The sequence below is a fragment of the Panthera pardus genome, unplaced genomic scaffold (assembly GCF_024362965.1).
Source record: "Panthera pardus isolate Hobbes unplaced genomic scaffold, ASM2436296v1 HiC_scaffold_22, whole genome shotgun sequence".
In the NCBI taxonomy this organism is placed as follows: Eukaryota; Metazoa; Chordata; class Mammalia; order Carnivora; family Felidae; genus Panthera; species Panthera pardus.
Window position 1 is genome coordinate 10457511 of NW_026526788.1, and position 23753 is coordinate 10481263.

Consider the following 23753-nt stretch of genomic DNA (forward strand, 5'->3'; position numbering starts at 1 on the left):
AAAATGGATGGCACTAAAATGTATTAAGCTAAGTGAAATAAGACAGACAGAAAAAGAAAAATACCACATGATTTCACTTCCATGTGGAATCTAAAAAACAAAACAAATGGACAAAGAAACAAGAGACCCATAAATACAAAGAACAACCTGGTGGTTGCTAAGGGAAAGTGTTGGAAGATGGGTGAAACCAAGAAAGAGGATTAAGAGTTACAACCTTCGAGTTATTAAATAAATAAATCATGGAGATGAAAAGTACAGAACAGCAAATAAGGTCAGTAATATTGTAATAATGTATGGCAACAGCTGGTGACTACACTTATTGTGGTAAGTACTAATGTAAACAATTGTCGAATCAGTATGCTGTACACCTTACACTAATAAAATTGTATGTTAATTATATTTCAATTAAAAAATAAAATAAAATAGGGGCACCTGGGTACCTCAGTCATTTGAGCAACCCAGTCTTGTATTTGGCTCAGGTCATGATCCAGGGTCATGAGATCAAGCCCCATGTCACACTCCACACTGGGCATGGAGCCTGTCTAAGAGTCTGTCTTTCCGTTTTCCTCTTCCCTGCTCACACCCACACTCACTGTCTCTCTAAAAAATTAATAACATTTAATTTACTTTCATTCAAGTTTTCAAAAAGGATTATACACCATGACCAAGTAGATCCATTCCTGGAATGCAAGGATGGTTCAACATACAAAAATCGATTAATATAATATACCACGTCAATACAATGAAGGGATAAAAAAACCACATAACAATCTCAAGTGATGCAGAAAAAGCATGTGACAAAGTTCAACAATCTTTCATGGTAACAGCACTCAACAAAAGAAGGGAACTACTTCCACATTTCCACATAATAAAATCCATGTATAGAAAGAAAGAAAGAAAGAAAGAAAGAAAGAAAGAAAGAAAGAAAGAAAGAAAGAAAGAAAGAAAAGAAAGAAAGAAAGAAAGAAAGAAAACACAGGAAAATTATTCTCAATGGTGAGAAGGTAGAAAGCTAATCCTGTCAGATCAGGAGTAAGGTCAGGATGCCTGCTTTCACCACTTGTCTTCAACACAGGATTGGATGTTCTAGTCAGAGCATTAGACAAGAAAAAGAAATAAAAAGCATCTAAATTAGAAAGGAAAAAGTAAAAGCATCTGTGCAAATGAAATAATATTACATGTAGAAAAACCTAAAGACTCCACAAAAAAAGCGGCTGCATCAACTAAATGAATTCAGCAAAGTAGCAAGATACAGCAACACACAAAATTCAGTTGCATTTCTATATAGGTACAATGAACGACCTGAAATGGAAATTACAAAACCAATTCCACTTACCAAAGCATCAAACAAAATCTTAGGAATTACTGTGACCAAAGATGTAAAAGATCTGCACAGTAAAAACTACAAAATAGTGCTGAAGGCATTAAAGAAGGAATTAATAAATGGAAACACATCCCATGTTCATGGATTAGACAACTTCTTGTTAAAATGTCAATACTACTCAAAGTGATGTACAGTTTCAATGAAATCCTTAGCAAAATCCCAATGACGTTTTTTGCAGAAATTAAAAAAAACCCATCCTAAAATTCAAAGAAACCAGACTATCCACAACAATCCTGAAAAACAACAAAACTGGAAGACTTACACTTCCTGATTTCAAAACTTAGTACAAAGCCACAGCAATCAAAACAGGATGGTACCAGCATAAAAAGGGACAAATAAGACCAATGGAATAGAAAAAAAGAGTCCAGAAATAAACACTCACACATATTGTCAAATGATTTTTGACAAGGCTGTCAAGACCACTCAATGGGAAAATGACATCTTTTCATCAAATGGCACTAGAAAAACTGCACAGCCACATGCAAAAGAATACAGTTGGACCCTTACCTAACACCATAGACAAAAATCAACTCACACCAAATACCTAAGTTTAAGATCTAAAACAACAAAACTTAGAAGAAAACATAGGACAAAAGATCCACAACACTGGACTTGGCAAGGTTTTCCTGGAGATGACATCAAAGGCATGGGTAACAAAGAAGAAATTGACAAACTTTTCATGAAAATGGAAATATTTTCACTACAAAAGATACCATCCACAGAGTTCAAAGTCAATCCACAGGAAAAAATATTTATAATTCATAAATCTGATAAGGAATTAATATCCAGAATATATAGACAACTCCTAATATTCAGCAACAACAACAACAAAACCCAAAACAATCCAATTCAAAAATGGGCAATGCAGTTGAACAGATACTTCTCCAAAGAAGATACACAAATGGCCAATACACAAGAAAAGATACCAAAGGAAATACAAGTCAAAGGTACAGTAAGATCCCACCTCACACCCATTAAGATTGCTACTACCAAAAAAAGAAAAAGCAACTGTTGGCAAGGATGGAGAGGAAATGGAACCCCCACGCTCTGCTGCTGACAGTGTAAAGCGGTACAACCGTTGTAGAAACAGGATGGAGCTTCCTCAAAAGTGAAACTAGAATTACCTTACGGCCCAGCAATTTTCCTTCGAGGTATATACCCAAGAGGAGGTCTCAACCACATGTCTGCACACTCGTGTTCACGGCAGCATCATTATTCACAATAGTGGAAACATGGAAGCAACTCAGGTGTCCACGGACAGGTGAATGGACAAGCATAATGTGCATATACGTACAATGGGATATCACTCAGCCTTAAAAATGGAAAAAACCCTGCAATACGCTACAACATGGATGCATCTTGAGGGCGTAATGCTAAGCGAAATAAGCCAGTCACAAAAGGACAAAGACTACAGGATTTCACTAATACGAGGTACTCAGAGTAGTCAAAATTACAGAAACAGGAAGTATAACGGTGGTTTCCAGCGCCTGGAGGTAGGGGAGACCGGGGAGTTATTGTTTAATAGGTATAGAATTTCAGTTTTTACAAGATGAAAAGAGTACGGGGATGAATGGTAGCGACATTTGCCCAACAATGTGAATGTATCTAATACCACTGAAGTGGCTCCCGTCACCTCCCAGAAGGCGTTACGCGGTTACCATGGGGACGGGACACTGACCACCGGTGGCTGGGAGGACGAAGACGGAGCCGAGTGGAGGAGAACGTGGTTCCCCCCCTCCCCCCAGGAGAGAAGCGACCACCCACGAGCGCCCCCGGGCCAGTTTCCGCCGGTCTTACCGAGGCCTCGGGCGGGCGACCCTTCACCTCGGAGACGAAAACACGAACCTTCGCTGGGTGACAAGCGCGGGGACGCGCTGGTTCGCATTCGATGCATACAGACGGAGCAGGACTCACCCCGCGCTCAGGCACCGAGCCGTTTCCTCCGTCACCGGCCCCTCCCGCGCGGGGCCTCCGTCCCACGGGTCACCCACATTCAACCACAGCCACCCGGGGGCTCGACCATCGCGTCCTCTCCGCCTGCGCCTCGGCACTCGGCAACTGAAGCATCCGGGACCGTCTTCTCCCGAGGCCGCCGACGCGAAATACCGAGAGGGGCGCAGTGCACATGCGCAGAAGGCCCAGAGCGGCTCATGTGGCGACCCGCTAGTGCAGGCCTTTTCCCAAATTCCTGGCGCAACCTTCTTGGGAATCAGGCATCAGACTTAGGAGACGCTGGGTACAACTGCCCGATTTAGCAAATAAGGTACAAGCAGGAGACACTGATACTACAGTCTGACTCATTGTTTATCCGAAATGAGTATCTAAATACACACCTCTTTCATTAATTGTTTCCTTAATGAATTGGCTCTCCTAGCCGTTCCATCTTTTGTAGAATGCACCTGCAGAATTTCTTCCAGGGACAGTCTGTGTTCCATTTATGTTATAACATAACTTTGACAGTAGTCATCCCTGTCTTATTTCATTCTTCGTCCTTTGAGACGTTCATTGATGAGAAAGCATAATCAATTTAGCATTATGAGTGGTCAGGATTCACCAGACTCAGCCCATCCTTAAATTGTTAAGGAAATATAATTGAAAACAAAATCTTGGGGCGCTTGGGTTTCTCAGTCGGTGAAGCATGGGACTTTGCCTCAGGTCATGATGTCACAGTTCATGAGTTGGAGGCCCAAGGCCCGGCTCTGTGCTGACACCTCAGAGCCTGGAGCCTGCTTGGGATTCTGTGTCTCCCTCTCTCTCTGCTTCTCACCCACTTATGCTCTGTCTCTCAAAAATAAATAAATGTTGAAAAAAAATTTTAAACATCCTCTCTGAACCTAGAAAACTTAACCACTCAGGCAGAAGACAAAACAATTTTATCATTGAATGGTGGGATATATATCAAAGACAATCCAAGGACAGAAAGAAATCTCACCCTTTTTTACAGCCAAGTAGATACATCCCATCACATAAATGTTGCAAAAATAAACAATAACTACTTCTCAAGTAGGAGGACTTCACATCATCATTTATCACACATTGTTTGCCCTAAATTTGCCTGGTAATTGGATGACCACCTGTGTTAGTTTATTGGTTTTACAAGTTAAAAAACCAAGCTTCTCCTATCTTTATGACAGGAGGTAGTTTTGCAACTTGGATCAAGACCCCAACCACCAAAGTTTAGGCTTCTACCCTCTCACAGACTCTGGGAGACAGAAGTGCCAGCTCCCTATTACATTTCAAACAGATGGTTCTGAGGTCCTTGGGAAAGACATTCTAGGCTGTAAAACTGCCAAGAGACATTTAAGAAGATTTATGGTTCAGTCTCAAAAGCGCAAAGAATTTACAACTTTACAAAGAAAATAATCTACAAGGAGGGATGTCTCTTCATTTTTAGCAGAATATTAAGCCTCTTATTTTTCATTTGTATATGCCCTTACACCACTCTTACCACTTACGGTTAATGTCGAACCGAAGGTCCTAGAAAGGGAAATTAGGCAATAAAATGGAATAAAAGTCATCCAGATTGGAAATAAAGTGGTAAAATGACATGAGCTTCTATGTAGAATATACTTAGGAACATGACAACAAACATCAGAACTAATCAATGATTGCAACACGGTTGCAGGATACAAGATCAATACATTAACAGCAAATGAATTTGTACACAATAGCACTGAGCAATCCACAAACAAACAAACAAACAAAAAGTTCTTAGAAATGAATTTAACAGGAGCGCCTGAGTTGCTCAGTTGAAAGCATCCAACTTTGGCTCAGGTCATCATCTCACAGGTTTGTGAGTTCAAGCCCCACATGGGGATCTCTGCTGTCAGTGCAGAGTCCACTCTAGATCCTCTGTCTGCCCCCCTCTCCCTCCCTTGCTCTCACTTCTCTCTCTCTCAAAAATAAATAAGCATAAAAAAAAAGAAATGAACAAAAATGAGCGTAAGACTTCTACAATTAAAGTTGCACGGTTTATATAAGATTTGTATAATAAAAATTTCAGTGAAAGATTTTGGAGATCTAAATAAACGGGAAATCAGGAGAGAAGTCAACAAGATGTTAAAAATGAAGTTCCAGTCCTTGTTCCTTCACAGAAACACCAATTTAACAACCACCCGTAGATAAAAATACCTTCAGATGATCTCCAGAATCTAGATGAGAGGTTAAAGCACATTGGTGGAGCACAGAAATAACAAAAAAGACATAATTGAAAAGAGTGAGAACAACAGTCTCACTATACCCTCATCACTCCTCCCCAAAACCCACACAGTGCAGCATCCAAAGAGATCCCCTCAGTCCATAAGTTCTCCTGTAGGAAAAAAGAGAGCAAAGTGGGGATCCAAGTTCAGTGTAGAGCCAGCACTGGGTCCATTCACCCCCAGACCCAGCCAACCAGTCCACCCAGAATATCTGGTCATGCTGACTTGTATAGGGCTTTTATTGACGATGCCAAGTCTGTAATGACTAGAAAAAGTAACCACTTCTTCAAATGTACAGACACCAACACAAGGCTATAAGGACCACAAAAAATTAGGGAAACATGCCACCACCAAAGGAACAAAATAAAGCTCCAGTAACAAACTCTCAATCAATAAAAATAATTCAAAATAATCATCTTCAAGAAGCTCAGTACAAGAGAACCCAGAGAGATAGCCAAATGAGATCATGGAAAACAACAAATGAACAACATGAGAACTTCAACAAAGTGACAGAAACCACAACAAAGCACCAAATTGAAATTCTGGAGCCAAAGAATACAAAGATTGTAGTGAAAAACTTCAGTAGAAATCTTCAAAAATAGACACAATCAAGCAGAAGAAAAAAATCAGTGAACTCAAAGACAGGTCATTTAAAAATATCCAGAGGAGCATAAAGGAAAAAAAACTTTTTTTTTTTTTTTTTTTACGAGTGAAGAAAGCCTATAGGACCTATGGAATACTATCAACTAAATCAACATACACATAATGGGAGTCCCAGAAGACAAGAGAAGGAAAGAAGCAAATGTATTTGTGTGTCCAAGAATGAGAAATAAATCTGACAAAAATTCATGGAAGGGGCAGCATTTTGTCCTTACCGGAACAGACACTCTGGATATAGACTTGCCTTCCTTGCACACAATGTTTCTGCCAAAACAACCATCTGTGGGCTAACAGAATATCCCACTGTCATGGGATTCTACACTGTGTTGCTTCTGATCAAGGAACCCACTTCACAGAGGAAGTAGAGAAGCAATGGACCCAGGGCTCATGAAATTCACTCATCTTATCACCTGTTCTACCATCCCAAAGAAGCCAGCTTGATTGAATGTCAGAATAACTTTCTGAAAATGCACAGTGCCACTGGGTGGCAATACGGTACAGAGCTGGGGCAAGTTCTCCAGAAGGCTGTATATGCTCTGAATCGGTGTCCAGTATATGATGATATTTCTCCCATTGCCAGGATTCGCAGGTCCATGAATCACAGGGAGGAAATGGGATTGGCAGCATTATTACCCCTAGTGTCCAGTAGCAAAATTTTTGTTTCCTGTCCACAAGACCTTCTGGTTCTGCTGGCCTAGAAATATTAGTTCCAAATGGAGGAATGCTTCCACCAGGAGACGCAACAATGATTCCACTGAACTGGAAGTTAGGATTGTCACTTGGCGAATTTGGGCTCCCCATGCCTTCAAATCAACAGGCAGAGAAGGGAGATACTGTACTGAGGCGATTGATTCTACTAAGAAGAAACTGGACTACTACCACACATTGGGGATCAGGAAAAGTGATCCCTTGAGGCATCTCACAGTACTAGCATGACCTGTGATTAAAATCAATGGAAAACTACAACAACCCAATTCAGGAAAGACTACTAGTGGCCCAGACCCTTCAGGAAAGAAGGTCTGGATCACCCCACCAGGTAAAGAACCATGACCAGCTGAGGTTCTTGCTGAGGATAAGAGAAATAAACATAGTCATGAAAGATCATAATACATATCAGCTGTGACTGCATGAGCAGTTACAGAAATAAGGACTATAATTGTCAGAGGAGTATTTCTTCTTTATTTCATTAATATGTGTGTGCCCATACCTTAAGTATATGTACTTAATGTACATATAGGTATATATTAAATATTTACTTAACATACACTTAGTATAATATATACTTAAAATATACTGGGTATGTATATTAAGCAGATATCTTTGTTTATTTCCTTCTCTTACCCCTGTATCTGTAATATATGGTGTACTGATTTTATATCATAGTATTTAAGTACTGTTAACTTAAATCATAGTATTTAAGTTATGGGTTATCAAGGAAAAAAGTAAACATCAATGAAGGACTTTGCATCCTCTTTCAGGGACAGGTTTAATGGTTTTTAATTGTACCCTGGAGATAGTTGTATAATGTTAGATGGAGGAAATAGGACTTTCTTATTGTCTTTATTTGGAGATTAAACATGGGATATGGTATTAGAAACCAAGATCTGGGCACTATGTGTGCATGTTCCTTCCAGGACTCTGGTGCGCTTATATTGTGTCAGCTGACACAAAAAGGATATATTTTGTGTATACTAGCATGTGTATATAAACATACAGGGAAGGGGCACCAGGATGGCTCAGTCAGTTAAGCATCCAACTTCGGCTCAGGACATGCATGACTTCATGATTTGTGAGTTCGAACCCCACAGCATTCTCTGTGCTGAAAGCTCAGACTCATTTTTGACAGCACAATAAATAAACATTTTTAAAAAATAAAAAGAAAACATACAGGGAGAGGGGCAGAGGGAGACAAAGAATCTCAAGCAAGCTCCATGGTCAGCATGGAGCCCAATGCAGGGCTCAATCCCTCGACCCTGAAATCATGACCCGAGCCAAAAGCAATAGTAAAACACTCAACCAAGCCATCCAGGTGCCCCTCATAAAGATCTTCTGATTCTCTCCAGGACTTTCTTACATTATCTCCCCTTGCTTCTAGATCTGTAACTGGACATAAGTCCCAGTAGATGTCAAAGAGTACAAACTGCAACCCATAAAGAGGTGTGATACACACTAAAATAAATGTATAATTTTATATTAACAGGAATCTGGGGAATATGTTTGGGATCAGAATGGAAAGAATATAAGGTCAGATCAGGCTGAATTTATTGACACGGGCCCACTAAATTGATATTCTGGACTGAATATTTAGCTTGAGGGGCTAGTAATGTCTCTTGTTTGATTTGGTTGACCTACTGCACTAAAGCAGTTGAAATGCCAAAACTTCCTTGATATACTGTAGAGAAAACTATGCAAAGGCTCAGGAAGATTAGAATGTTAAAGTGGATTTCTGTAAGGCTTGCTTAGCGACCTCAGAAGGTCCAGAGGACATGTCTTTTATCAGGCAAGCCCCAGAATCCTTCAAGAGCCTTGTGGTTGCTCTTCTCTATGAATCAGAAATTACAGGGAGAATTGCTACCTTCAAATGGGGATGTGTAAGTCCAATGAGGATGCTGAGGTGCCAGGGGTGACACATGGCACTTAATCATCAAAAACATGGACATGGTTACTGTTAGGGACAGTGGAGCCAAAGCAGTAAGCAAAATAGTTCGGCTTGCAGATATTTGGTGTTCACTAGTTGATCATGGTGTAAGCAGAAATAAAATAGATGGGAAGTCCACTATAGTCTTCATCTAAGTGGAAAACCTGCAGGCGTAATGAGCAGAAGTCTGACTTGAACCACCAAAGGAGTCATACCCTCTCAATCAACGTCCAGCCTTGAGCCAGTTTACAGACTCAGAGAGGAGTCTCCAGGTCTTCTTGAGGAAAAACCCAGTAATGCCAAAAATGTATACTGTTCATCTATCTCCCAGCATTCCCCAGAGGAACAGCCAGCCGTTTACCAGTCTGAGTAGGCATTTGGGCGGGTGGGTAGGGGGAATCAGACTTTTCAAGATTCCCAAACACTGGCTTTCAGCTGATGTTAATGCCTAGTGACCCAAAAAGTCACTTGTAGTGCACTACCCAGAGAAGGAGCTAATGGGGGTCAAGTGATTGAGGGATTTTAGCTCAGGTCTATCTCACAGTGGGCCCACTGGGCCCAAGTCCAAAGGGTGGTTCTTTCTTCAACTGTGGAACACATAATTGGAATAGAGACGCCAGAAATTTTCAGAATTCCCACACTGGTTCCTTGACCCTTCAAGTGAGAGCTATTATGGCATAAAGACCATATGGAAGTCAGTAAAACTGTCTCTATCTACAAAGATACTAAATCAAAAGCAATACTGCATTTTTGGAGGGTCTGCAGATATTAGTGTCAGCCTCAAGGCCTGGAAAGATAGAGCAGTGGTGATTGTCTCCATTCAATTACTTATTTGGCCTGTGCAGAAGGTATATTAATCTTACATAATGACAGTGGATGATCATAAATTTAATCAGGTAGTAACTCTGTTTGTAGCTGAGCTTTTAGATGGAGTTTTGTTGCTGGAACAAAGCAACACTTCTCTTGTCACCTGGTGTGAAGCTATTTATCAGCAAATGCTTTTTATCCCCCTCTACTATACTTATTAGTAAATACCATCATAGCAGTTTGCTTTATGTTGGCAAGGCCAGGAATACACCTTCACTGTCCAACCTCAGGGGTCTATCAATTCTTCAGCCCAATATCATAGTCCAGGCTACAGGCTGCTAGATTGTCTTTTTCTTCCACCTGTCTTGTTGATTCATCACTTTGATGATACAATGCTGGTTGAACCTAATGTACAGGAAATAGAAAATACTCAAGACCTATTGGCAAGTCGCTGTGAGCCTGAGGGTGAACTATAATCCCACAAAAATGCAGGGGGCTGCCACCATGGTAAGATTTCTAAGGGTCCAGTGTTGGAGGGCATGCCAAGATAATCTTTCTAGGGTAAAGAAGGAGTTACTCCTTCTACCACCAGGGAAGACGTACAAGCGCTATTGGGCCACCTTGGATTACAGCATGTGCCACGTCTGGGCCTGCTACTCCAAGCCATCTACTAAGTGAACAGAAAAGGTACCAATTTTGAAGAGAGTCCAGAAGAAGTGACTGTTCTGCAATAGATCCAAGCTGCCAAGCAAACTGCCATGCCATTTGGATTGTGTTATCCAGAAGGCCTAATGTTGCTTGAAGTCTCAGTGGATGAGGATCCCATTAAGAACCTTTAGCAGGCAACTATCCATGAATCACAGCATATACCCTTAGGATTCTTTAAGCAAAGCCATGCTATTCGCTGTCAACATCTATTCCCCTTTTGACATGTCTGCTAATGGGTCATAGTGGAGACTGAACACCGAACCATGGGCTACCAAGTTACCATGCAACCTGAACTGCCCATCAAGAACTAGGTGTTGTCTCATCCATCAAGCCATACACTTGGGCGTTCACAGTAGCACTTCATCGTGAAATGAAATGGGATATACACGATTCATCTCCAGCAGGTCCTGAAAACACAAGTATGCCCATGACCCCTACTGCTGCTATATACTTCCCTCAATTCACAGCTATAGTCTCATAAGGAGTTCCCTATGACCAGATGACTGAGAAAGAAAGAATTCAGGCTTGAGCTAGATAATTCTGCATGGTATGCATAACTACAACCTCATTCTGAGATGGTCCTGAAAGTCAGTGGTGAAAGGATATCATCCAAGTGGGCAAAAATTTGAGCAGGGCACCTGGTTATTTATGTTGTAGGGAAGGAGAGATGGCCATAGTTATAGGTCTACACTGATTCATACACATGGGCTAATGGTTTGACTGGATGATCAAGGATTTGGAAGGAGTACATTGGAAAATCTGTGACAAGTTGTTCTGGAGAAGAAGTGTGTGCACAGACTTTTCCAATCTGGCACAGTGTATAAAGACATTTGTTTAACCATGTGAATGTTCACCAAAGTGTAATCTTGTCAGAGTAGCATTTAATAATTAGGTGCAGGGAAGCACATATTCTGTGGACAAGACTCTCCTTCTGTTAGCCCCTTTCCCCAGCCATTTCTGTCATTGCCAAGTGGGTTCATGAATCAAAGATATATTCCTGGTAGCAGTGAAGAGATCATGCATGGGGTCAGCAACATGGACTTCTACTCACTAAGGCCAATCTGACAAAAGTTACTATTAAGTTTCCAAACTGCTAACAGAAGAGACCACCAATTAACAACTAACTTGGCACCATTCCCTGGGTGGATCAGGGGCTACTTGATACCAGAGTGATTATATCACATCACTTCCATCACCAGAGGGACCATACTTTGTATATACTGGTGAAGATATTTACTGTGTACATGGATTTGCCTTCCCCATCTGCAATGCATCTGTCAAAACTAACATCAGTGGATTTACAGAACGCTGAACCCATCACCATGGTATCTCATACACCTCTCTTTTATACCGGGAAACTCATTTCACATGCCCTTGGAATCAGTGTTCTTACTCTGTTCCCCATCATTTTGAAGCATCCAGAGTGATACAACATGGAGTGGCCTTTTGAAGACTCAGTTGCAGCACAAGCTAGGTGGCAACACCTTTTTGGGCTTGTGTAATGTCTTCCAAGATGTGATATATGCTTTAAATAAGTGCCCAACATTTGGGCCTGTTTCTCCCGTAGCCACAATTTATGGAGCCTGGCATCAAAGAGGTGGAAATGGGAGAACAGCCCTATCATTTTCCTAGAGATCTACTAGCAAACTCCTTGCTTCCAATTCCCTCAGCTTTAGGCTCTGTTGGTCTAGAAGTCCTATTCCAAGATGAAGAATATACCATGAAACACTTCCACTGACCTAGAATCTGAGACTGCTAGCTAGCCACTTTGGTGCTCATAAGCCACTGAATCAACAGGGAGCTGGGTTACTGGAATGGCTGAGTGACTGGTTACTATTAGCAGGAAATTGGTTAGCTTCTACCCAGTGGGAGTAATGGGGAATATGCCTGGATTGCAAGAGATCCTCTAGGCTGCCCCATATTACTTCTGTGTCCTATCATTAAGAGAAGTGAAGGTTTGGGTCAACCCAAAGAACCAAGATAAGCTAGGGTGCTTGCAGAAGACAAAGGGACAACACAGTAGGTATGTACTAGAGGGTCATTATAAATGCCAGCTATAACCAAGTGATCAATAGCAGAAACAAGCACTGTATGGTTATGAATACTTTTTATTTTTGTAATTTTTTAATTTAAATTCAAGTTAGTTAACATACAGTTGACTTGGCATCAGTGATTTACCTTATATGTGACACCCAGTGTTCATCTTGCAAAGTGCCCTCCTTAATGCCTGTCACCCAATATTGTTACTACTTTTTAATGTTTATTTATTTTAAGGAACAGAGTGCATTTGTTGGGGAGGGGCAGAGAGAAAGGGAGAGAGAGAATCCCAAGCAAGCTCCATGCTCAGTGTGAGCCTGATGCACAACTCCCACGACTGCGAGATCAAAACCTGAGGTGATATCGAGTCGGATGCTGACTTGACTGAGCCACCCAGGCGCCCCCTCCTTTATTTTTAAATGACCAATTATGTAAATATTAACCAAATATTTTTTCTTTTATTTCCCTTTCTCACCCCTGTATCATTTAACATCGTATGTGTTAATAGTAATCAAGTTACAACTTAAGGATGCCAGTATTTAAGTTACAGGGTATCAGTGGATGACTATGAATCAGAAAAATATACATCATCCAAAGAAAGAAAGCAACAAAAACAAGAAAGACTTCGTACCTTCTCCTGAGAAAAGCATAAGCATGTTTTTGGTTGTCTGCAAGATAGTTGATCACATTAAGTGGAAGCATGACTTTGTTTTGGTTTTATTTGGAGATTAAGTTTAGGGGTTTTTATGGGCTCAATTTGACAAGGGTGAACTGAGGTTGCATGGTAATGTGCCAATGGCTGGGGAAAACTACACTTTCCAAAGTTCCATTTCTTGAACGTTTCTACCTAAGGTTCACTACAACAGATTCTTTCACAAGAATTGAAGCTTTCACCATGTTGAAGTTTGCACCCTATGTCGGGGATGTACTGACTTACTTATGGGTATGAGGCAGTGCCTGGGCTGCCTCCAGGGGCTCCTCCCTGGGGCTGACTCCAGGGCCAGGAAGGTAGGTTTTGCTTTAAGAAGGACCCTGGCTTCTGCACAAGTCCTTTACTGAGGTCAGAGGAAACAAACAAACATGGCTTTCAGTCCACCCTTGTAGGTTCCAGCTGTTACTTGTGAGTTCTAGTTTGTTCTTGCTTTCCCACCTCACATCTGTCTTCCCTTCTCAACTGCTCCTCACTCCCACCCCGTTACTTTCAAGCTCCAGCATCAGACATGAAAACAAGAGTGTTCCAGGGACTATTTAACAAGGTCCCACAATGCATAAGGTCAAATCCCTGTAACAAATCTGTGTCTACATGTCTCCTAATGGTTCTGTTTCTCTGATTGAACTCTGACATTTACATTCTGAACACGCAGTTTAAAAACCTGTGATTTCAAGAATATAATCAACATTACTACTTCTGGCTCATGTATTTATAGTCATCATATATTTCCAGTTTTGAACAGTCCTTCGCACGCCTTGTGTATATGATCAACACCTAACGAACTATGTGCCCAATTTACAAGGAAAGAGTCATATACCCTACGGATCCAAGCAAGCTGAGGATTCCTAGGCTACACCACTACCACCATCACTAACAATCATGTTTCAAACAGTTGTCTGAAGATAGGGCCTGACCTACATGAACAAGCAGTATTAGGGCTTTTGGGTTATACCCCTGTATCGCGGTCATTAACACGCCTCCGGAAATCTATATAAAATATGATTCAGGTGACAAAAAAAGATACACACAGATTAAAGATGATCATCTGATTTCAAGTGATCTGGGTGACCCAGTTACTATTGTTGTGTAATATTAACCATCCCACAGTGGCCTAAAACATCCACCATTTTCTTACACCGGAGAATGCAGCAAGAGTATACTAGACAAAACTTTTCCCTGCTCCTTGATGTCTGAGGAAAAGCTGGTTTCACTGAGAGGTGGGCTACAGGCATCTGAAGACTTGCTTGCTACCATGCACAATATATTATCTGGGAGAACAAAGACTGGATATAACAGAACTCCTATGCAAAACCTCCCTGTGTGGCTTGGCTTCCTCTGACACGAAGGTCTCACTGCAGGTGTACTACTCACATGGAGGCTAAGGGCTCCCATTACAAGTATTAATAGCGAACAAGGCAGTGAGTTCTGTGGCCTTCAGGAATAATGCTGGAATCTCTTCCACCAAATATGGGTGCAATTAAGGTATTGCCTGCAAAGACTATGTGCAATGGCAAAGAGTTCTGGGATATCCCATTGGCAGCCTGCTGAAGGTGTACCGGGCCCCTTTGGAGGCGAGGGCAAACTGTGGCTGAGGCTGCTGAAAACAGCACTGGGGAGAATGTACTGGCAAAACCCATAGTAACAATATATGTACTGGTTGCTGCTTAGACGAAGGCAGTTATTTCAGGAACAGTGGTGTTGAGTCCTGGACAACTGGCCACAGCATTGAAGGATGCGGTGACCCACTGTGACATGCCAACACTATTTCCAGGTTTAAGAACACAGTAAACTGGAGTACTAAATGGAGAAGCAGCAGTGATAATCACTTCGTCTCTGAACAGGTGGTTACCATGCTTTCAACCGGGACATACAGTACACGGGGGTCCCCTTCTGACAACCCAAATTCTACGTGCCAAAAGTTCATATTCACTCGACTGGAACCCACCATGGGAATGGGCTATAATTAAGTCAATGGGTGCTGTGACCACGGAGAACTCAGGCAATAGTTCTGTGGATTAGGAGAAAATATACCTACTCATCCGAATGTCTCAGGTTGTTCATACTGGCAAAAAAAAAAAAAAAAAAATAACACAGCCCGGGTGGCTTACAAACAACACAAATTTATTTCTCACAGTTCTGGAGGCCCTCAAGTCCAAGACAGATGAAGGGGCCAGCGGTATCAGCACGTGGGGAGGGCCTGCCTCCTGGTTCGCAGATAGCTGTCCTTTTGCTCTGTCGTCACTTGTGCAAAAGCCAAAGGCGTTCGCTCAACACTTTTGAGGGCTTTACTCCCATTCATGAGAGCACTACCCCCATAACCTCATCACATCCCAAAGGCCCCACCTCCAGAGACCATCACACTGAGGACTGCAGTTCAACATATAAGTTCTGAGAAAACAGTCACCCGCACTCCATTTTGTGGTCAGTAACTCCTCTAAGATTTTACGGAATGACATGATCAAATTTAGCCGAAGGCCCAAATACAGCTGTAATTCAAGCCTTGTGTAAGGTCATGACAATTTGTCAACGGTGCGTTTCAGCAGATATTTAAGGCATTTCACAAACGATCTAGCGAAGGTACAAAAGCCAGTTAGTGCCCTTGATCTTCTGTTGCATAAGTTATCTTCGTATAGTTTGGACTCCCAGCTGGGGCAATCTGTGCACCTTCATTTCTGTCACTTCCTTGTTTCCTTTTCCTGTACCTAAGTTCCTCCCACCCCTCATTCTTTCTTGCCAATTCTTTCCTTTTTGTTGTCACTCAATATACGTCAGGGGGGTTTCTATTGACTCTGATCGCACGTACAAGTTGCCTTCTCCAGAGAGCCTCCGGGGAGGATCTACGGGCTCAAGAGCCCACTCTATGGCAACGGCTACATTGCTTCATACGGATTAAGGATCCTGGGCTTACGCTGCATTCCAATGGTCCCCTTTGCTGTGGCACAGGGTGAGTGCTTTCCCCTCTGAGCAGGACGATGAGAACTTTTCTCAACAGAGGCAGCAGAGCACAGCTGCAAGGAGCAAGCGTGGCCCATAACCCGGCGGTTGACCGAATGTCTTCCGTAGGGCTGCCTTTTTGCAACAGTGCAGGTTTCTTCTCTCTCATTTCTCTCTCTACAAATTCCCTCACAGTATTTTGGGAAGTGACAGCGTTCAGTTTTTGTCGCCATCCTGACACCTGTGGCGGGGGCCTGGGTGGTTACAAGGGAAAGGACTACAGCCCGGCAGTCCGCCTCATAGGCAGCTGCCGCTTACCGAAGGGAATGCCAGTCAATCTCTCTGGGGTCACGGTTCACAAACAATAAGGTCATTCTGTCACGGCAAGCATCAAGGCCATCAAGCCCCAGGACTCCAAGGGTAGTCCTTTGGTGTACTGAAAAAACCCCAGCGCCTCGCAAACCCCAGGTTCACTGGCTGAGGGTTCTGCATTAGCGCAGTTGAGGTCCTTCCTCTGGCCATTTGGAAGACGTCCCCTTTTCTTTCTCATCAGCCTCTGGGCCACAGGACACCACAGGCGTGCACCTCGGCACCCTCGGGCGTGAGGCGTGTGTGCAATGGCAGCAGGGGAAGGGGCAGCAAGAGATGGGGACGGCCGCTGCCCGCACGTGAACAACAGCTCATCACACACCGAGGGCCGTGCACGCTTCATGCTCCGGGGCCAGGGCAGCCCAGCTTTCCAAACTTTCACCAAGCGCCATCTGCATGCCCTCCCCGCTGGGGCACAATGACAAAAACTGGTAAGCATGGCTACCCTCAACAGCCGGGGACGGCCAACACACGGTACACAGTAACCGGAGAGTGCCAGCCAGACCCTCGACCCTGGGTACCTGGGGCTCAAATGCTCACCAGTTAAAGTGCGGTGTCGTCACTGCCTCTACAGGCGGAGCGTCTCACGACACCAGCCAAACTGACTGAACCCGTAGCCCAGGCACCTGGGGTACGGCCAATTAACAATTCTTAGGGCCAAGAGCTTGTTGCCAGGGGAGGGAACAGTGACACCCAAAACAGGCAGCACAGTCCACAGCAAGAGACTGTCTGCCAGCAACCGGTAGCTCGGTCCCAGGTGGCCTTTGTCCTATCTCAGAACTCGTTAGTCAACAACAATCACTTAATGACAACTGGGTGAACTAGGTCTTATGTGGTGACCCGGGTCTTAGATGGACCATCCTCTTAGTCATGCCCACTGTGTTAACTGCCTCCTGCTAGGAGGGTTCACTCCATGTTGGTTTCAGATGTCAAGAGTCTAGGACACTGGGCCTTAACTTCAGACCACAGTTACTGTAATTAAAAATATTCTGAAGACTATAGACACAGCTCAAATGTTCATCAGTGGCCGTTATATTTGTAGTGCAGGAACACGGGACCAACGGAAACTTAGTACAGAAACAAGACGTTATGAAGAGAGGTGAGAAATTTACGGCACTTGCAGAAAAGACAAGGAGGCTTACAACAACAGGAAGCTACAGCTGAAAATAGGCTTTAGTGATGGTCAGTATATGATTTCTGAGAATGCATTCTGCCTCCCACCATGGGAAAAGTGGTACTGAATACTGTGTTTCTAACTTCGTAATTATAGAAGAAACACCCTCGCAGAATCCTCTATGTTGCTATAGGCAGACAGGATGGTTCATTTCTTTCACACACTTTACATTTTAGAGTAGTCGTAGAGTTACAGACACATGGAGCAGAAAGTCGAGTTCCTATACACCCCTTCACTCCTCCCCCTCTGCAGCCCCCCATCATGCATATCTTGCAGTAGTGTGGTCCATTTGTTACAACTGATGCGTCAATGCTGATACAGGAGTACTACCTGAAGACCACAGTTTACATTAGGCCTTACCCCGTGTTACATTTTTGGGCACTGGCAAAGGATCCGCACGCCATGTACCATTACGATATCCTACAGCATACTCCCACTGTCCTAAAAGCCCTCCATAATCCACCTATTCAGCCTTCCCTCCCTGCCTCAATCCTCTGGCGACCACCGATCCTTTTACTGTCTCCCCACGTGCCTTTCCAGAACGCACTACAACTGGTAATGTAAGGTGGAAAGCCTTTCCGATTGGCTTGTCTCATTCAACAATATGCACGTAAAGGCTCCTGCATGTCTCTTGTTACCGAACGGCTCATTTCTTTGTACCACCCACCCAATCACCGTATCCTAAAACCTGGTTAACTCGCGCCAGCGCGTTTTATTGTCGACTCCTGGAAATTTCCTACATGGGCAATCATGTTATGTGTGACTGTACACAGTTTTCTCTCCTCCTTCCCAATCCAAGTCTCTCTCCTTCTCTGGTCTTGCTCTGTCGGCGAGGACTTCCAGAAGGAGGGTGAAAGAGCAGGGACAGGGACCTCTTTGCTCTCCTCTTCTCACTGGGAAAGCATCTAGTGTCTCACCATGAAAGTACAACGTTAGCTGTAGGGCTGTTGGAGATGTTCTGTACCAAGTTAATGTTCCCCATACTCCCAGCCTGCTGAGATTTCTTATTGTGGATGTGGGTTAACGTTTTGTGAAAGGCTCTTCTGCACCTACTGATAAGATCATATGATTATTTCTTCTTTTGCCTCTTGATGCGACAGGTGACTACCCGACTATCAAATGTTGAACCAGCACAGCACCCCTGGAATAAATCCCACATGGTCATGGCACCTAATTATATATTGTGGGATTCAACTTGGTGATGATTTATTGAGGATCTCAGCATCTATGTTCCGAGACATACAGGCATCTAGCTTTCCTTTTCAGAATTTTTTTAAAGTAATCATACCCAACCTAGGGTTCGAACTCAGGACCCCGAGATTAAGAGTCGCGTGTTCTACTGACTCAGCCAGCCAGGCACCCCTGTTGCTTTCCTCTCCTACAATGTCTCTGCCTGGTTTTGCTACTATAATAAGCATCACAGAATGAGTTAGGAAGGATTTCTTCTACTCCTCCTTTTTGGAAGAGGTTGTAGAGAACTGGTGTCATTTCTTCCTTCCTTAAGTGTTTGCTAGAAGTCACCAGTGAACACATCTGGGCTTGAACTTTCTGATTTGGAAGATTAAGGATGAACTCAGTTTCTTTAATAGATATTTGCTTATACAAATTTATACTTCTGTGAGTTTAGGCAGATTGTGTCTCTCAAGGAATAGATCTAGGTTATGAAATTTGTGGGCAGAGTTGTCCGTAACATTACTATCCGTCTAATGTCCATGTAATCAATTGTTATGTCTCTCTTTCACTTCTGATATTGGTGAGTTGTATCTACTCTTTTTTTATTTAAAAAAAATTTTTTTTAATGTTTTTATTTATTTTTGAGACAGAGAGAGGTAGAGCATGAGCAGGGGAGAGGCAGGGAGAGAGGGAGACACAGAATCAGAAGCAGGCTCCAGGCTCTGAGCTGTCAGCCCAGAGCCTGATGCGGGGCTTGAACTCACCGACTGTGAGTTCATGACCTGAGCTGAAGCCGGACGTCAACCGACTGAGCCACCCAGGCGCCCCTACTCTTTTTCGTAGTTAACTTAGCTGAAGGTTTATCAATTTTATTGACCTTTTCAAATAATTAACTTTTCATTTTATTGTTTTTGTCTTTTTAAAGATCTGATTTCTGCTCTAAAATTATTATTTCTTTTGTTTTGCTCCTTTTCATTCAATTAACTCTTCTGTTTCTAGTGTCCTAAGGTGAACACTTAGAATATCTGTGCAATTTAAGATCATTAGTTTGTGTAACCTGATTTATGAAATCGGATAATGAAATATAGTATACCACCTTTATACCTGTCGGTCCATAAAAGTCTCACTCTGACCTTACTCTGGCTCTTCTCCAGTCTCAACCCACCTTCTCATATGATCAAAAACCCATGACCCAGATATGTTTCTGGGTACACTGGACTTGTGATTTTACAGCCGAGTTTACAACCCTGAGTGACATATAGCCTGTCTGTGCCTTCTATTCTGAAGTCTGCCTTAGAGGGCAGTTACTTCCAGGGGTTTGTACAACTGAGGATGAGGGCTGGATAATTCACATATGTACACTCAAGGCACCCCACGGCTTGAAAGGGAAAAATGAGATTACGGACTAGATATTCCTCTGCACAGAACACATTTTATTTACCATTTTGTTATTTTGATTTATGTGTTTTAAGTGTTTACATATTAGCTTTGGGGGCCTCCTTTCCAGAGGTTCCTCCAGGCCCTGACATACCTGGGAGATGCTGAACTAGGAGTGTCTGGTTTCGATTCACAATCATATTAACTACCATTATGCATATGGAACACACAAAGTTTATAGAAGGCAGCATGTGTAGATACAGGAGTCCTGTAAACTTAAGGGATACTTCATGTAAGCATTTAAAGCTGTTGCCCTAATATTTGAATTATATCTCCTTTTTAAAAACTTCATATTCTCATCCATTGCCAGGATTAAGATTGCAGAAACGGTATGGTTATTAACACCAGGGAACTTCTTGTGGTGAAATCCTGATTCCTTTGTAATCCTAATGCAACACAGGTTCCAGATTCCTTTTCGATTTTGTAGCCTGTATCGACAGGTACTCAAACCATAAGCGACAATATTTTGTAGAACTACACATACACAAAAGTGCACGTAAAAACGACTAAAGTGTGAATGACGCATGTGACTTAGCATTATGGTACCATCCCCATTTCTGCTAGAGAATATACCATACTTATGTAAGATATCTTAAGAGGTAGCTCGGGAAAGGGCAAATGAGAATTCTCTGTATTACTGCAACTTCTTTTAAATTCATTGTTTCATTTTACTACTTTTTTTTTGTTTCTACATTGCACAATATTCAACTATAAATTACAATTTCTCATGTTTCCTAAAGACAAATATGGCATCAAAATCAAACCACAAGTTCCAATGTTATATTACTTCTAAAGACAATCTTCAAGCTATACGTCTCAAATTGAAGATTTCTCCTTAATAGAAATTCTGACATAACCTAGTTTGTATTTTTGCCACGAAAGAAAAAAGAAAAAAAAAAAAAAACATTCACAAAAGCAAAATTCTGCAAGGTTTTATACCCACATTTGCTAGGGTACATTCAACGGAATATATTTAACAAGACTGTCCTATATGTTTTGCAGTCTGCTTCGGGGTAAAATAAGGCCAGTTTGTGGATGAAGGTTACTCAACATTCAGAACATCGACATTACTTCCTCCACAGCGTGCGTTCTCTGAAGCATAGCGGCTACTGAACCACAGCTCACCATTCCTAACACCCACTGCAATCATAAGGTTTTTCTCCTGTATGTGTTCTCTGATGTACAATGAGGTTTGACTTCTGAGAGAAGGTTTTTCCACATGTGTTACATTCATAGGGCTTCTCGCCTGTGTGTGACCTCTGATGCTTAGCAAGGTCTGATTTTCGGTAAAAAATTTTCCCACATTCATTACACTGACAAGATTTCTCCCCTGTGTGAGCCCTATAATGCACTGTGAGGGATGATTTGTGACTGAAGGATTTCCCACATTCGTTACATTCATAGGGTTTTTCCCCTGTGTGTTTTCTCTGATGTAAAGTAAGTCCTGACTTCACACAGAAAGACTTCCCACATTCATTACATTTATAGGGCTTTTCTGCTCTATGAGTTCTCTGGTGCACAATTAGAGCTGATTTGTGACAGAAAGCCTTTCCACATTCATTACACTCATAGGGTTTCTCTCCTATGTGGATTCTCTGGTGCTGAGTGAGCTGAGACTTCTGGCAGAACGTTTTCCCACATACATTACATTCGTAGGGTTTCTCCCCTGTGTGTGTCCTATTGTGTTTAGTCAGGTACGATTTATTATAGAATATTTTTCCACATTCGTGACATTCGAAGGGTTTCTCTCCTGTATGTGTCCTGTAATGTTGAGAGAGGGTAGACTTATGGCTGAAGAATTTCCCACATTCAGGACACACAAAGGGTTTCTCTCCTGTGTGAGTTCTCTGATGCACTGTGAGGTCAGACTTCAAGCAGAAGGTTTTTCCACATTCGTAACATTCATAAGGTTTCAACCCTGTATGAATTATCTGATGCCTGGTGAGAACTGACTTGTGGTAGAAAGTTTTCCCGCATGCATTACATTTGTAGGGCTTATCCCCTACATGGGTTCTCTGATGTTGTGTAAGATGTGACTTCTGACAGAAAGATTTCCCACAGTCAGGACATTCAAATGGTTTCTCCCCTGTATGAGTTCTCTGATGCACTGTAAGGTGTGAATTCATACAGAAAGATTTCCCACATTCATAGCATTCATAAGGTTTCAAACCTGTGTGTGTTCTCTGGTGTTTGGTGAGGTCTGACTTCTGGTAAAAAGTTTTCCCACAGGCACTACATTGATAGGGTTTCTCCCCTGTGTGTGTTCTCTGGTGTAACGTGAGGGCTGACTTGTGGCTGAAGGCTTTACCACACTCATTGCACACATAGGGCTTCTCCCCCGTGTGTGATCTCTGATGTTTCGTGAGATTTGACTTCTCCCAGAAAGTTTTTCCACATGCATTACACTGAAAGCGTTTCTCTCCCGTGTGTATCCTCTGATGTCGAGTGAGGTGGGACTTCTCCCAAAAGGCTTTTCCACATTCATTGCATTCAAAGTGTTTCTCTCCTTTATGATTTGTTTGAAGTTGTGGAAGGCACAAATCCCCCCGGAAACGATCCCCACTCTCACTACACTCCGAGGGTTTCATACGTGCCCCATGAGGTTTCAAAAGGGTAGACTTCACACATAACGATTTCCCACAACCACGCAGTCCACAGTGATTCTCTTCGGAGGCATTCATGTGATGTAACAGGAAAGAGGAGTCAGGAAAGAAGGTTCTCCCATATTCAATACATTCAGAGTGATTCTCTTCAGTGATCTCTCTCTTGTACGTACTCAATGTTGCCTTTTCGGGGAAGGTTTCTTGATACATGTAATATTCAAAATTTTGATCTACACTTTGAATCTTCTCATGATCAACAGGGTCCTCATCCTGACTGAAAGTTTCCCCATGTTTAAAAAATTCACTTTTCTCGCTAGTAGGAGTTTTCTTGTGTTCAATACTGACTAGCAATTTTCCACAGTCATTAAATTCATCAGTCTTTTTTCCTAAATAGTTTTTCATATAGATACACAATTCAGAAATACAGCTGAAACTCACTCCATATGAGTCACACTGACAGAGGCTTTCTCTGGAAGGAAACGAATTTGTGTCCAGGTTAAATGGTTTTCCTATTACATTACCTCGTTCCTTGGTCAGTGTTTTCTTACTGATGAATGCAACTTCCCACATAGGTTTACGCTGATTTTCTCGGCTCCTTCCTTTCTTGTGATCAGTTTCCCAGACTTCTAAAGATAGGAAAAATTAACCGTACACATAAATACTAACACATTTCTTCTGGAATGCAACATATATACAAATGCCCTATGTTTTAGCGGATTTTGATTTCTTGTCTAGTCTCCAAGGAAGAAAATAACTACAAGTACTTATTTTTTCGATTTCTTCTGTTAGACATGAAAATACAAAAATGGAAACAAGAAACAAAAGGCCCGGCATGGTGGAAGAAAGGAGAGGAAACTACTACAACCAGACATCTGCATTCTGACGTCTGAGGAGTAATGGCAGCTACTAAATTCGGAA

The 23753-nt window shown here is 42.3% G+C and overlaps 2 protein-coding genes across 2 annotated transcripts in view; both read right to left on the minus strand.

Annotated features, from left to right (window-relative positions):
• Positions 1-3342, minus strand: part of LOC109248848 (zinc finger protein 33B-like) — a 46323-nt gene extending 42981 nt beyond the window's left edge. Inside the window, exon 1 of the mRNA XM_053910136.1 lies at positions 3230-3342. The gene's annotated coding sequence lies outside the window, so the exon portion shown is untranslated. The remainder of the gene's footprint in view (positions 1-3229) is intronic.
• A 17524-nt stretch (positions 3343-20866) lies between these two features.
• LOC109255371 (zinc finger protein 33B-like) overlaps positions 20867-23753 on the minus strand; it is a 35317-nt gene continuing 32430 nt past the window's right edge. Inside the window, 2 exon segments of the mRNA XM_019429982.2 lie at positions 20867-21388; positions 21390-23461. Of these exon segments, the coding sequence (XP_019285527.2) occupies positions 21275-21388; positions 21390-23461 (2186 nt within the window). The 3' untranslated portion in view covers positions 20867-21274.